Raw genomic sequence first — 13,180 nt, 5'->3', positions numbered from 1 at the left:
TTAATTTATTTTCTGTCACATTCCCGCATGTGTGCATCTAGCAAGAGAAAGACTCCCTACCTTTATTTGAAGATTGATTTAGTCAGAAGCACATTACAAGAAAGTTTTTTTTTCTTGCAACACTTTCTTTGGTCCCTCAAATACAGCATTAATAAAAGCCCCAATGTTTGTAATTCCCCTTAAATTCAATCCTTTTAAGCTTTGAAGCTCAGTCAATTACCCAGGACTTAATGGTCTTATTGGGATTAAGTGGCTTAGAGTATTAGAAGAGGGCTAGGTGCCAATTTGGAGAATAAGTCTTCTCTATCAAAGCTGCAGAGAAGATAAAGTTATACGTCATCCTTGGTTTGTGAGAGCATCACAAGCTAATTTTTGTGGAGAATGTAGAGTTGTTAATTCACCACATCAGTATTTCATTCTGAAAAAGAAGACAAGCAAAAACACATAAAATATATGAAACCTCTGCTATGGTTTCAAATAAAGAAAACAAGAAATTCCAACGGGACTTGTGTGCGAATGGGAAGTTGCTTTTTTGTTAAAAAAATCGATTCTTCTAACCACTTCTACCTCTCCAATGCACTGACTTTTAAGACCGACAGGTCTGAAGCCCTTTCTCAAAATTATTCTAAATGATTTAGAAACTGTCAAAAGAGGAAGAGCAGCTGATAAACCAATCTGGCTCTCTTGTTTATTAAATGTCTGCGAGGCATGACATGCATCAGAAGCCAAGGAGATGTAATTTCATGATAATGCAAGTGTGCCTGGGCGCATGTCACCCATACCCAAGATGAGCTCTGACAGGCTCCCAGCATAACTTCCACCCCGCAAAACAAACTAGAAGCATTTCACCTCACAGGGAGGCTCTGAGACGTCTGCGTGACACCTTCCTGAAATGATGCAGTTTGTTGACGTATTAAACAGATTACACATTTCTAATGACGTATTCAGGATGCACAAACTTTCTAAGAGAGTATATTACATTTCACATTCGCTCAGCGATCCATCCTCCGACTTGTTGACACTTTGCTGTGGTTTAAAGCCTCTAAGCTCAGATAGGTTGTTGGATGTCAAAGTCAAGCGAGTCAAGCGTAAAGAGCCAGGTGCTGTCAGGTTTTCCGAGCTGCAAAAGGGGGCACATAACCGTTCACTTCTGCTTCTTACAAAGAAGTGACTGTGACGTGCAAAAGAAATGCGGCACACATGCCAGGGAAATGTCAGCTACTGGTTGGTAGCTAAAGCGGCTCGGGGGGATATGACAGCATCAGCTCCACCACAACAAGCACTTATACACAAATGGGTCATCTTTTCTTCCTCCCATCTTATCTTCCACTGCTATTTCTTTTCATTTCTTATTCTTTTGTTTTTCTATATAGATTTTCGGGTGCTGGGCACCAACCTTTTTTGCTGATAATTTAATAAAAGGATCGTTTGTTCAGTTTACAAGAATGTCCAGCTACTGTTATCCGAGAGTTTAAGGAACCTGCCAACTTTAATCTCCTATTTGGTTTGGATATAGTGCCTCGGAAAATTATTCATATCTTGTAAACAATTTCTTACAATTACTGTTGTAGTCTTTGGGGGTGTCTAGATCTTTGAACTCCATTTGGTCCATTGGTTTTACTGTCTGAATTGCTAAAAAAGTCCTTCCAACAGCATGAGGCTGATGCCACCAGGTTTCACATCCAGATGTCATCTTACTAGAGCAATTTTTGATATTTTTATCCCATACATGTCATGTAACAAACTAAGGATTATTATATTTTTTTAATTAATACAATTCAACATATTGAGCACAGATTCATAATATCTTTGCAAATTAAACCAATCCTGAAGTACTGTAATTAACTTTGCAGCAATCCTTGATACAGAGCATGCATGTGGACACATGTTGAAAGAAAGTCGCCCCTTTAGCAGGAAGAATCCTCCAAGAGAACACAGTTTTTGACAACACATAGCACACACACACACACACACAAAAACACAGAAGCATTGATCCAGGAGTTTAAAAACTATTAACACTAGTCAAAGATGGCAAAAAATTAGTATGATACAATTATTCTCTAATTGTGAGGATGAATGTTTTGTTGAATTTGGTGAACAATAAATTTACTGCTTGAAAAGTTCTTTCAAAATTTGGGAATTTTTTGGATCTGTCTTAAAAACTGTCTCCAATTTCTCCTGGTTGCTCTGAAATACCAGCTTTAATTTATTTTTTTACATAATTTTGCTTTCAGTTTAAATTTAAGACTAGAGCCGAGTCAAAAACTCGTAATGTAATGTAAATTATGTTCTTTTCTCAAATTTATTTGTGAAGATGGTTGATTTTTATGTCATTTTTTGAGCTGCAGTACTGTTCTCTTTATCACTCAATAATTATGTGGAAAACTTGGACCAAGAGAGCTAAGGGTGTGAATCTGTTTTTTTTTTATTCTCCCCCCGAAGACATAAAACTCAGCTCTGTGGATTTCATTCTCCTCCACAGACCCTTTTTGTTTGCACAGGGAGTCTCAAAGAAACTAATTATTTGAGTGAGATAAAGGCTATTTCCACACCAGCAGCAAAACCTCACCCTGAATGCAGTTAACACAAGATAAATGAGCAATGAGGCATTATATAGCCCAACGCTTGCGTGCAATGGTGTGTTTTTTTTGCCAGCTGCATGAAAACCAGACTTAGCTGCTGCTCGTGCACACAGGAATTTTTACTGTTCTTGCACTTCATTGCACTTTACACCAGCAGGGTTTCATTGTGAGTCCACTACTACAAGAGCAAGCCTCCTAATGGATTTTCGCATCAGGTTTAGGAACGCTTGTGTTCTCATGCATATGATGGGTTGCTACAGCTCCCCAAGGGATGGCAGGGGCTTTAAGGTGCAGTAGGTTCAGAGAAGCCGATGAAGGCTGGAATTACAAGACAGGGTAAACATTTGATATCTTCTTCTTTTTTTTTTTTTTTTTTTGACAGAATCATAGACAACAGAGGAGATTAAACATTAATTTGTCTGAATGCAAGAATATTCCCACACTTACACAGCTCCGGTTTGCTGTAGTAGATCCATAAGGATCTCAAAATGATGTATAATTCCAACACAGATACAGCTCCTCGTATGAAATATAATTTAGAAATACTACAATAGCACATTTAGAGCCAGTGTCATAACCTGGATGGTTTACTGTTCATGCTCCAGTATTTTTCCTCTCCGTCTCCTCCTGCTGCTCCTTAGATAGGCGTCATCTGCCGTGGTGCCTGCAGACCTCACCATCATCTCCTCATCAGGTCAGTCTACAACTCTCATCTCTGCTTGCCCACCCTCCGGCACGACGCCCAGGCAGCAATACAGAAACCTAAAGAAACACAACTGCACCTTTGCTTCAGTATGCTCTAGTTCTGTCACCCAGAGTCATCCAGCGCCGCGCTCCTGAATCTGAAACAGGACAATATTTACACCAAGTGCTTAAACTTGTCTTATCTCGGACGTTCTCTAACTCGTCTCTCCTTTCCGCTAGAAACATCCGGAGAACCATCACCTTTCCTCTGTTTTTTATTCAAAAATAAATTCCTTCAACTTTTTTTTAAAGAGTTTCTCTTTTGTTTGCATGAAGGTGAACTCAAAACGTAAATTGTCGATAACTACCTTTTCATGACTTTTATTACTTTTTATTATTTGATTACAAAAATGAAATGACATTTATATACTAATCAAATTCCTGAATGGAGGAATGTCTTAATTTGTGTCCTTGTTACCCCACGTATTTTTTTTTTCATACAGTAGTCTCTCACATTTGAATAATTGTTCTAGGTCTACACTTTAGTCCAGATGTATAAAATCTCTATTTACACTTTTAAATAAAACACAAAAGGTGCAAAGTTTCAAAAGTTACTTGTTTTGGCATTAATTTTCTCCTGAGGGCTATTTCTGTGACATTTCAATAATAATTAAACAACAAAAACAGAATTTCATTATTGTCTTACTGTGAGTATAATACACTCTGATAATTAATAAAGAAATATCATGGGAAAAAACTCAGTTATAATCTGCAGGCATGTGATTTGCTGTAATGTCCCCAGAGGGGAGCAGCAACAGAAGAAGAAGAATCTGCTATTAACTAAAAATGATCTTTCAGTTCATATTTTTGAATGTCTGTTAATTCTGCCTCTGTAAAAACTAATTGAACTCAATTCACACTGAAAATAATTATGAGATATAAACACTTAAAACTGACATTCTAAAATTGCTTCAAAATTATTGGTTAACCTCTGGAATCTTCATATTGAATAGCAGCTGTTTTTATTAGTTTGTGTTCTCTTGTATTTGCATGTTAAATTGTTTCTTTTATATCAACTGTAAACTCAGTATTACAATTGTAAACTAAATGAAATAAAATGATTTTTAAATAGGAAAATGTAAATTGGGCATGTAGAAAAAGTAACTGACGGTTAATAGAAATGCACAAAACATTTTTGGCCCAACCTTTTCTAACTGACCTGCTCTGAAAAAGTTCATCTGATTCTGATTTTTTTAGTGAACACATTTTCCTTTGTTGTGAGTGATGTTTTATTATTTGCATTATCAACAAAAGGAATCGAAAGCAGTCTCTGCTGAGCAGTTTCAGTCTTCATATAGAAACTTTTTATAAAATTGTTGGACTCTTTTAAACAAAAACAAACAAACAAAAAAATCTGGAGCACCAACATTCCCAAAACAAGAACGATGCATTAAAGACAGATGTTACACATGAGTGAAGACTCCAGTACCACTTGAAATACTAAGAAACTAATAGTGTTAAAAGACCAACATATCAAACCTGGTTGTCTGCATTAGGCTCATTACAAAACATCAAACTTTGATTATTTTGGCAAAGAAATGAATAAATAAGTAAATAAAAGGCTGAGGACCAATCAGCATTTTGGGGGATGTGTTACGTATGCTTGCCTGACTGAACAATCAACATCCCTCCAAGGACCACACAGTTTCCTCTTTACTAGCTGTTCACACCTTTTTTCTTCCTATTAACTTAATTTCTAAACACCTTTGACAGTAAAGACACTCAGAATGGCTTCATCTAAAACCAAATGAGACCAGAGATCCGACTCGGCAAGGTGATGGTACAATTTTCCTACTCATTTTTGACTGACTCTTTAACTGTCTGGGTAACATCACAAGACCTGTCAAACTCCAACTAAACTCTGGAGCCAAAGCAGCAGCTCCCTACAAATAAACTCATCATACGTCCATCTCTGTTCTGATTGGGCTCCGATCTGCATCCAGACCCAACCATTCCTCCTGCGCACATGCTTTCTCTGACAAACAGAGTTACCGCCACAGTGCAGGACCAAAGTACTGACTTTCATGAATGAGTGCTTTCAAGAATCGTTTCAGTCTGACAGTGGTTCTCCCAGCAGTAGATCATAAAGCTATGAATAATGCAAGCTATTCTTAAAGCATTGTAAGCTCTGCTATAGCCTTTCATGGAAACTCTATTAACAGCAGCAGACCCTGGTTGCCACACTTGAAATATCTTCAGAAGGTCACAGTCTTGTGTGGCTAAACAACAGGTGCGGAGTGCACAGTGTCCCACGTTTGGCATGCACAACTTGTGACGAAGCAAACAGCATAACCTGGGGAGTCCAGAGAGCCGTGGAAAAACTTCCAGGAAGCCGAGAGGAGAATAACTAGAAGGATAAATACGAAGGACATGTTTGCATGGGCCTTGTAAAAATACCGTCTAATTTATTCCATGCAAAGGGTTTCTTTTTATCAAGCTATTCCATTAAAATTCCTCCCTTTATGACTGGGTAAGAATGTGCCTCTCTATCTGGCTACATCTGTTGTAAGTTATGGTTTATTTCCAAAGTTCACTGCAATAATCCGTCTGATTTATTTCCATGTACGTTTTTGCCTTCAGACAAAATACATAATCAAAGTCTATCCCATGATGAGTTCTGTGTTTGGAATGGTTGCAGATGACCTGTTTATGAGAAGGGGTCATTATTTATTTTACAATTATTCCCAGCTCTTTTGATTGGCGGAACTTCTTTCATGAGAGTCTTTCGCATGTCAAAGTAGTTGGAGTTATACCAGAGAGAGAATTCCCCAACAGTATTAAGCTGGGATTTAATTTAAATAATTACTTAAGCAACAAGGAGGCAAAAGTACAATTTTTTGAAAAAGTAATAAAAAAAAATCCTCAGAAATAAGAAGTAATATCATAGAATTTTCCCTTTGTGTTTGCTTGCACATGAAGCATGGAGATGACATTTAAAACCTACTTGGAAACAACCTGGAATGACATCTGACATATATGTAATTATGGATATACTTTTAGAAGAAGTCTTTATGAATGTTTGTCACTGTTGGCATGAAGTGTCATTCTGTAAATAATGATGCTTTTAATGCAAAATTTCTTTCAAATTTGCATTAGAAGTCAATTAAAAGCGCAAACTTTGCATTATTTAGTAAATAATGACACTTTAATGCAAAGATGGCACTATTAATTGACGTCTTTGCATTAAAAGTGTCATTATTTACCAAATACCACTTCACGACAACAGTCATAAACGCTCATAAAGACTTCTTTATGTTCATAACAGGTGTTATGTCATATTTATGACTCAGCGATCCATCCTCCATATGACAATTGTGCATAAAAAACATCCTTCCCTATGTGGCGCTGCAAAAACAATGAGGATACATAATAGGTTCTAGCTAAATTTAAAGGGAAATTAAACAACACTGTGCTTTTAGTAACATTAAAAACCAGAATTGGTGGCTTTATTTGACTATTGAAACAAAGAGAGCCAAACTGATTTCATGTGAGTCAGAGAAATCAACAGAGTAGTAAATGCCTAATCCACCCATGAAAGGCTGTGTTAAAGCTGAAATGAAACAGAAACAAAGCAAATTATAGGCCTCTAAAGCTGAAAGAGAAAACAAAAGGAGATTTTATTTGAAAAAATAAATAAATAACAAGCTGTAAAACACAAAGCTCTGTGTTGCACAGCTGCAGGTCAGGGACTACATTTCCAACTTCTCATTTCCGTTACTTTTTGCGAACTGCATGTCGACATTTAGTCACCCCGCACTGCATCTCTTGCAGGTCGAGATCGACTCTGCCACTCACGATGAATGGAGGTGAACGGGGCGTGATGCGTTTAGGTTACAAACCCCAGATAAACACAGAAAGCGATGTTAAGAGTTGAAAGCTGTGTCTCCTGGTTACAAGCGTGCATCATCGCTGAGAACAAAATGGGCAGAAAATTATTTTTCAGATTGTTCCTGTTCCAGCAACTGGCTGAAGAATGATATGATTCACCGTGACAGCCCTTCCTGTCTCCAGAGCCTGTGATGTTCTGGGCGTTTTTTGACATTACTGCACACAAGTGAAATTGCTTCACAAAGCAAAATGATTATTTTGAACACACCCCAATGAATTGTTCCTGCTGCGTTTGGTTGGCCCCTTTAAAGAGTCTTTTCAAATTAAGTGCGTTTTGGGCAACCTGCTGAGCGTCGGAGTACGGAGCGTGAAGCCAACTGGAGCAGAAAGGGTCACTCCGAGAGGCTCCTCTCGGGAGACATCAGCCCCGAAACGTAGCTGGTGCACCGACATGAAGCGCATAGCTCGCATGAAACAGATTAAATGACTTCACTTCTGAAACTCAGCAAGAAAGGCCGCATTATTCATGTACGGCAAGAGCACTGGCATGTTCTCTGATGAGGATGATCTAATGCTTTTCTTTTATCACTCAGTTAAGTTTGGGTCACATTTTCAGAATATTTCTTATATATATTTGTTTCCATTGCTTCTATATGTAATTTTGTTAAGCAACTACTGCTGCTCATCAATCTGTTAAAAGTTATGAAGTTATTTCCAAATAAGTCTGACTTTTGTTCGCCAATTAGGCCAGAAACCTAAACTCCTCCAAGGTCACACACCAGCCAACTTCACTGGTGCTTGTCCGACTGGATACCAAATCTGTACCAGTGCATTGATAAGACTGAAGTATGTAACTTTTATGAAAAATTAAATAAAATAAAAAAACACCTGGGACCTGACACAATGTGAAAATGTTCAAGGGATGTAAAAACTTCTGCAAATACTGCATATCTCTGGCTGAACAGATCCTTAGTTACAAAGATAAAATGTGACCTTCTTTGACTTTAAAAAGGAGAAAAAACATATATCAAGTTATGGCATGTTTGGAAAGCCAGTCAGGAACCCCCACCCACAAAAACAAACTATCTAGTCTAAAAATAACAGCATCCCAGCTTGCTTTTTAAATTTGCATAGGAACTAACCACAAGACCCCTGAAACAAACTCCTTTGGACAGCAAGGAAAAAAAGTGGAGACATTTTTCCTATATTGCCCAGAGTCATGTCTGAGGAAAAAATAAACACACTTCACCAGCATAAACATATTATCCTAAAAGACAGAGTTGTGGAAGGAGGATGATTTGGGCTTATTTTTAGCCCAGAAACCTTGGCTCTTGGGATTTGCGTGTCATTTGTGTTTTCCTGCATGCAAGGACAACAAACATGTTCAATTGCAAAACTAAAGTGGAGCTAACTATGTAAGTCGTCATACTATATTGAGTTAAATTCTATTACATTTCTAAGAAGCTGGAGTCTGTGTAGTTCTCCATTAAAAAATGGAAAACATATCTCATTTTTTCCATTGTAAGATAAAAAATTGTCTTACAATTTTTTGCAAGATATTAATAAATTCTACTTTCAAATGAATTACATTAAGTTCAATTCAATTCATTTATATAGCACCAATTTACAACACGCCATCTCGAGAGACATTGCAAAAAAACTCATTTTAATTTAATCACACATAAACTCCATTGGATCCTATCAAACAATGCAATAAAAACTCCAGCTTTTTTCTGACCAGAGAAGCTTCATCCACAAATTTGTTCTCTTACTTTTAAATAGTTTCATGTGACTTCAGACATAACTCCAATATATGTTCATACTTCTGTGTATATTTAGAATTTTCTAGAGATTTTACAAAATACTACATTCATAACAAATTAAAAGTAATGATAACCAGGACTGGGCTGTATTTTTGTATACATTTTGCCCATTTGGTGAAAGATAAAAGTCTGCAAGCCAATTCAAGCCCAGCTTTTTATTTCAAGGTGATTAACGTTATTAATGTCTTCCATTGTAAGAAGAATGAAAAGCCTTATTCTCCAGATTCTAGATATAAAGTATACCGGAAGTTTCCTGGGGTGAATTTTAAAAGAAAATGTCAAAACATATTAGCTGCACTCTTCTTATTCTAGGAACTGTGCTATACCGTAGGCCAGTGTCATAAATTTGCGCTCATACAGATTTTATGTCTACATGAAAAGAGTCTGATCTCGCGAGATTTGTTGATGACAAATCTAAGCGACGTCACGGTCTCGTGACTTATGCCGGAAGAAGGGGATTCATAACAACACGAACGAGAGTAAAACACCAAGGAGCGGCTTAAATTCTCCCCCGTTTCCACCTTTTTCTCTCTTCTTGTCGACGCAGAGATGGACAGCACCGTCCGAGCATCGTCAGACTCGTCTGCCGGACCTCCACCGTATTTTAGAGGGTGAGGAAGCAGCCTTTAGTGAACAGGCAGGCAGCATGGGGGATGTGCGTAGCAGAGCTCCCTGTTAGATGTGTCGTAAATCCTGCAGCGCAGCATTATCCAAGGCCGAAGGACAAAACCACATCAGTAGCAGCGGTGCTAAATCTAACAGTAGCTCGGCTGTGTTCGCTTCTGTTGGATAATGTGAACTTTTGCTCCTGCAGAAATGAAGGCTCCTTGGTCTCTGCCCTGAAGACTCTGCTGTTCTTCACGATCCTCATGGTGACGCTGCCCATTGGATTGTATTTCGCAACCAAGGCTTACATCTTTGAGGGTAAAATTCATTAGTTTTGTCGCCACTTTTTCTGTGTTCAGTTTGTATATTATTCAGCAATTTGGATGAAAACAACAAGACTTCTGCAGACTGTCTTTTTGCATATTGTTTGATGCCTTTTTGGGCGCAGGCCCTTTCCATAAATCCACAGTATCACTGTGTTACTTTAATGCATATAAAAGTAACTGCTATGATGAAGCAGTGGCGTAATCTAGATGAAATAAGACACAATAGACAGTGAGTACTGCCAATAAATAGGCTGAATCTTGAGATATTTATATTTAAGTATACTTGACATTTTTAGAAATGTTGTGTGAACCATTTTTGATGCTCTTATATCTTGTATTAATACAAAGGTAGCTTCAGTTTATACCAGCTGTTTTCATACACCGAATAAAAAGCCATAATTTTTTCTCACGGTCTGATATTCCATCAGATTAAACCTTTCCTGTTTTAGGTCAGTTATTATCGTCAAAATGATCTCTATTTGCTAAGTGTCAGCACAATTGCAGTGCAATTTTTTTGTTGCTTCCTCAACATTCTGAACTTTGCATACAGTAAGATGATGACAATACTTTTAAATAAACCAGGAAAGCCCAGATAATGGAGTCATTGCACTGTAAGCTTTGTATTTATCCACTTAAAAAGATTTGAGTTTAAAAGAAATGCATCTCTGGATAGATTTTAGAATGGAATAAGAATATGCTTTATTGTCCCACAGTAGGAACATTCAGCAACTATTAGCAGCAAGTCAAGAACAAGAGACTGTCCAATGGGGGTAACACCTTACACATACTTCATCATTATGTGGCGACATGGAAAAAAATCAAGCCAACATTGACAAGATAACTGCAGACCACCACAAGTCTGGTTTATCCTCGAATACAATCGTTTTAAATGCCTGAATATGTCACATTAATGTTTTTAAACAACTACACGTGGATACAAACACACTGGCCATTCAGGGTGTGATGGATTCTCCATCCGTTATCTAAACACGCTTATCCTCGCGGGGTCGCCAGGGGTTCTGCTGCCTATCTCCAGCAGTCATGTGGTCATTTGTGGAAAATGTGTGTGATTTGGTCACACACAATAATTCCCTTTTTCTATAGTGAATGTAAATATCCGGTTTCAACTGTTACGCACATTAATATATTAATTTATTAAGCATTATGCTGTTATAGAATAACAGTTAGTGACACCTAAAACAACAATGTGGTAAATAAAATGAATGAGAGCAAGCAAGAAAAACTAAAAATATCTAAGCTTATTATTCATCTTAATGGGAGTCTGTGTAACATCCCAAGAAGGGACTTCTGCACAAAGAAAAGAAAGCGCACCCTGAGTCTGCATCACTTTTTTTGTAGCAAAAATATTATTTTCAGGGCATAAGTTTGGTTTTATTTTCCACACATAAGGGCTTTAAACAGGGCTATGCTAATTTAAAATTAAATTTGACTGTGGAAATGACATGTACAGTGGAATCCCATTTTTCTCACTTCTTTTCGACATCTGCTAATGAAGATCAATTGACTTTTCTCTGAATAAGACCTCAAAAAACATTTAGAAGTTCCAGATTTAAGGCTAAAGTCAGAATAACTTGGGGATGGGGGGGGATTTTGACACCGATCCAACCACCAGGGCAGAGCTGCAGGACATTAAGAGTGTTCAAACATGTTGCTGAGCGTCATTTTTGGACAGACTTTTCTACTTTTCTACTAGATGCAAACTACATCTCGTTGCTTGTACTTGTGACAGTGCAATGACAATAAAGTTGAATTCTATTCTATTCTATTCTACTTTGCAAGAAACAATAAAAATTCTTATTGAGCAAACAAGAATATACAGATGTTTTCTTTTATTTACCCACTTCATTCTGTTGTTTCGCACTAATCTCCATGCTAAAGTTTGCTGTTCAGGAATTTTGAAGAAAAAATCTGTGACATTTTCAAACTTTTGGCCATAACCTTTTAACATTTTATGCATATATGCGTTCTTTGTAATGAACTAAGATAACTAAAACCTTTTTAGCATTAATCCACTGTCTTCTCCTCTCAGGTTCGATGAAGATGACGAGCTCCGACAGCTACTTCTACGCGGCCATCGTCGCCGTGCTCGCCGTGCATGTGGTCTTGGCTCTGTTTGTTTATGTCGCCTGGAACGAAGGGACGCCTAAAAGCAAGGGCAAACATGATTAAGGCATACCCTTATCAGCTTCTGAGGCCGCTGGAGATGGTCAGACTGCAGGCAGGGATCCACAGTCCTGTCTCCCGCAGGCATCAACACTCATTGCTGCACCGTCTACCAACCAGACAAGTCGTCAGGGGGATCTGGCTTGGCTCAGGCTTTGACCCCAGGGTTATAAGCAGGAAGTAGTGTATTTTCCTTGACACAGGGGTGCAGAGACCGGAGGGTGCAATTTTGTTGCCAGGCCCCAGCAGGCATAATTTTGTTCCCCTTCACACAAAATGATTCCTTTTGTTGACTGAGAACAGTTTTTGAAACAATTTGTCCTCAGATGCTTTTTGACTTTGGGCTCTGAGTCCCTTCACACGAAGAGTTTATGTCAAAATTCATCTGCACGGCATGTTGGTTTTTTTATTTTATTTTTTAATTTGAGTTTGATCGATCTTTAATCAAGAAAACAACTGATTACTCTGTCCTGAATTTTCAGTCCTTGTCCGAATACCTCAAGGTTTTCCTTATGTATTTTGGAACAAAGTTATCCTGGTGTCTCATTGGTACTTTGTTAAAATGACCTCATCTATCCGTTTTCTTCCATCGCTGATTTGAAAATGTTTGTCCACTGTAGTGAGGTGATGTTGTAAAACATGCATTAGAAATCATTGCTTTTTACTTAAATGAGTCCTGAAGATGTTACAATACTAGTAGGGTTTGTTGAATTGCTCAAATAAAATGTGAAACTTTTATTGTTTGCATGTTGACTTATTCTGTGTCATTAAATTTCAGTAACATTTGAGAGTTTGCTTTGAAATGATTATTTGGTATGTTTTTTTTATTCTCATGGGAATCCGCAACGCTCAGTTGAAGGGACAGTTGTAAATTTTAAAGGGAGTTTTGAGCAAAGCATTGCGAGTAATTCATATCTTACCTACCTCTTCAGGCATCTTCTTTGGGCTACAGGTGTAATTTGTCCTTTTCCAGGTCATAAATTATTTGCTGCTCCCTAAACCTAACTGCAGCTCAGTTACCAGCCTCTTTAGCTAATACCAGGCTGAAAGTACCACTAATACTTTCAGATCTTTCTATCTCTACATT

General features: G+C 37.7%; 1 protein-coding gene across 1 annotated transcript; it reads left to right on the top strand.

Moving 5' to 3' along the window:
- Positions 1–9,404: 9,404 nt before the first annotated feature.
- Positions 9,405–12,831, top strand: vma21 (VMA21, vacuolar ATPase assembly factor). Its single transcript, XM_005795381.3, has 3 exons — positions 9,405–9,588; positions 9,792–9,901; positions 11,960–12,831. The coding sequence occupies exons 1-3, from the start codon at positions 9,527–9,529 to the stop codon at positions 12,097–12,099; spliced, it is 312 nt and encodes a 103-aa protein (XP_005795438.1). The 5' UTR covers positions 9,405–9,526; the 3' UTR covers positions 12,100–12,831.
- Positions 12,832–13,180: the final 349 nt, after the last annotated feature.

The sequence above is a fragment of the Xiphophorus maculatus genome, chromosome 23 (assembly GCF_002775205.1).
Source record: "Xiphophorus maculatus strain JP 163 A chromosome 23, X_maculatus-5.0-male, whole genome shotgun sequence".
NCBI classification, from domain to species: Eukaryota; Metazoa; Chordata; class Actinopteri; order Cyprinodontiformes; family Poeciliidae; genus Xiphophorus; species Xiphophorus maculatus.
The sequence above is the reverse complement of the archived record's forward strand: the minus strand, read 5'-3'. Positions and strand labels throughout refer to the sequence as shown.

What these genes read in the sequence shown, in the direction of transcription:
- vma21 (XM_005795381.3), top strand. Translation starts at nt 9,527, where the DNA reads ATGGACAGCACCGTCCGAGCATCGTCAGACTCGTCTGCCGGACCTCCA. An exon ending in CCTCCACCGTATTTTAGAGG is followed by an intron (nt 9,589 to 9,791) that starts GTGAGGAAGCAG and finishes TTGCTCCTGCAG; the next exon opens with AAATGAAGGCTCCTTGGTCT. An exon ending in CAAGGCTTACATCTTTGAGG is followed by an intron (nt 9,902 to 11,959) that starts GTAAAATTCATT and finishes TTCTCCTCTCAG; the next exon opens with GTTCGATGAAGATGACGAGC.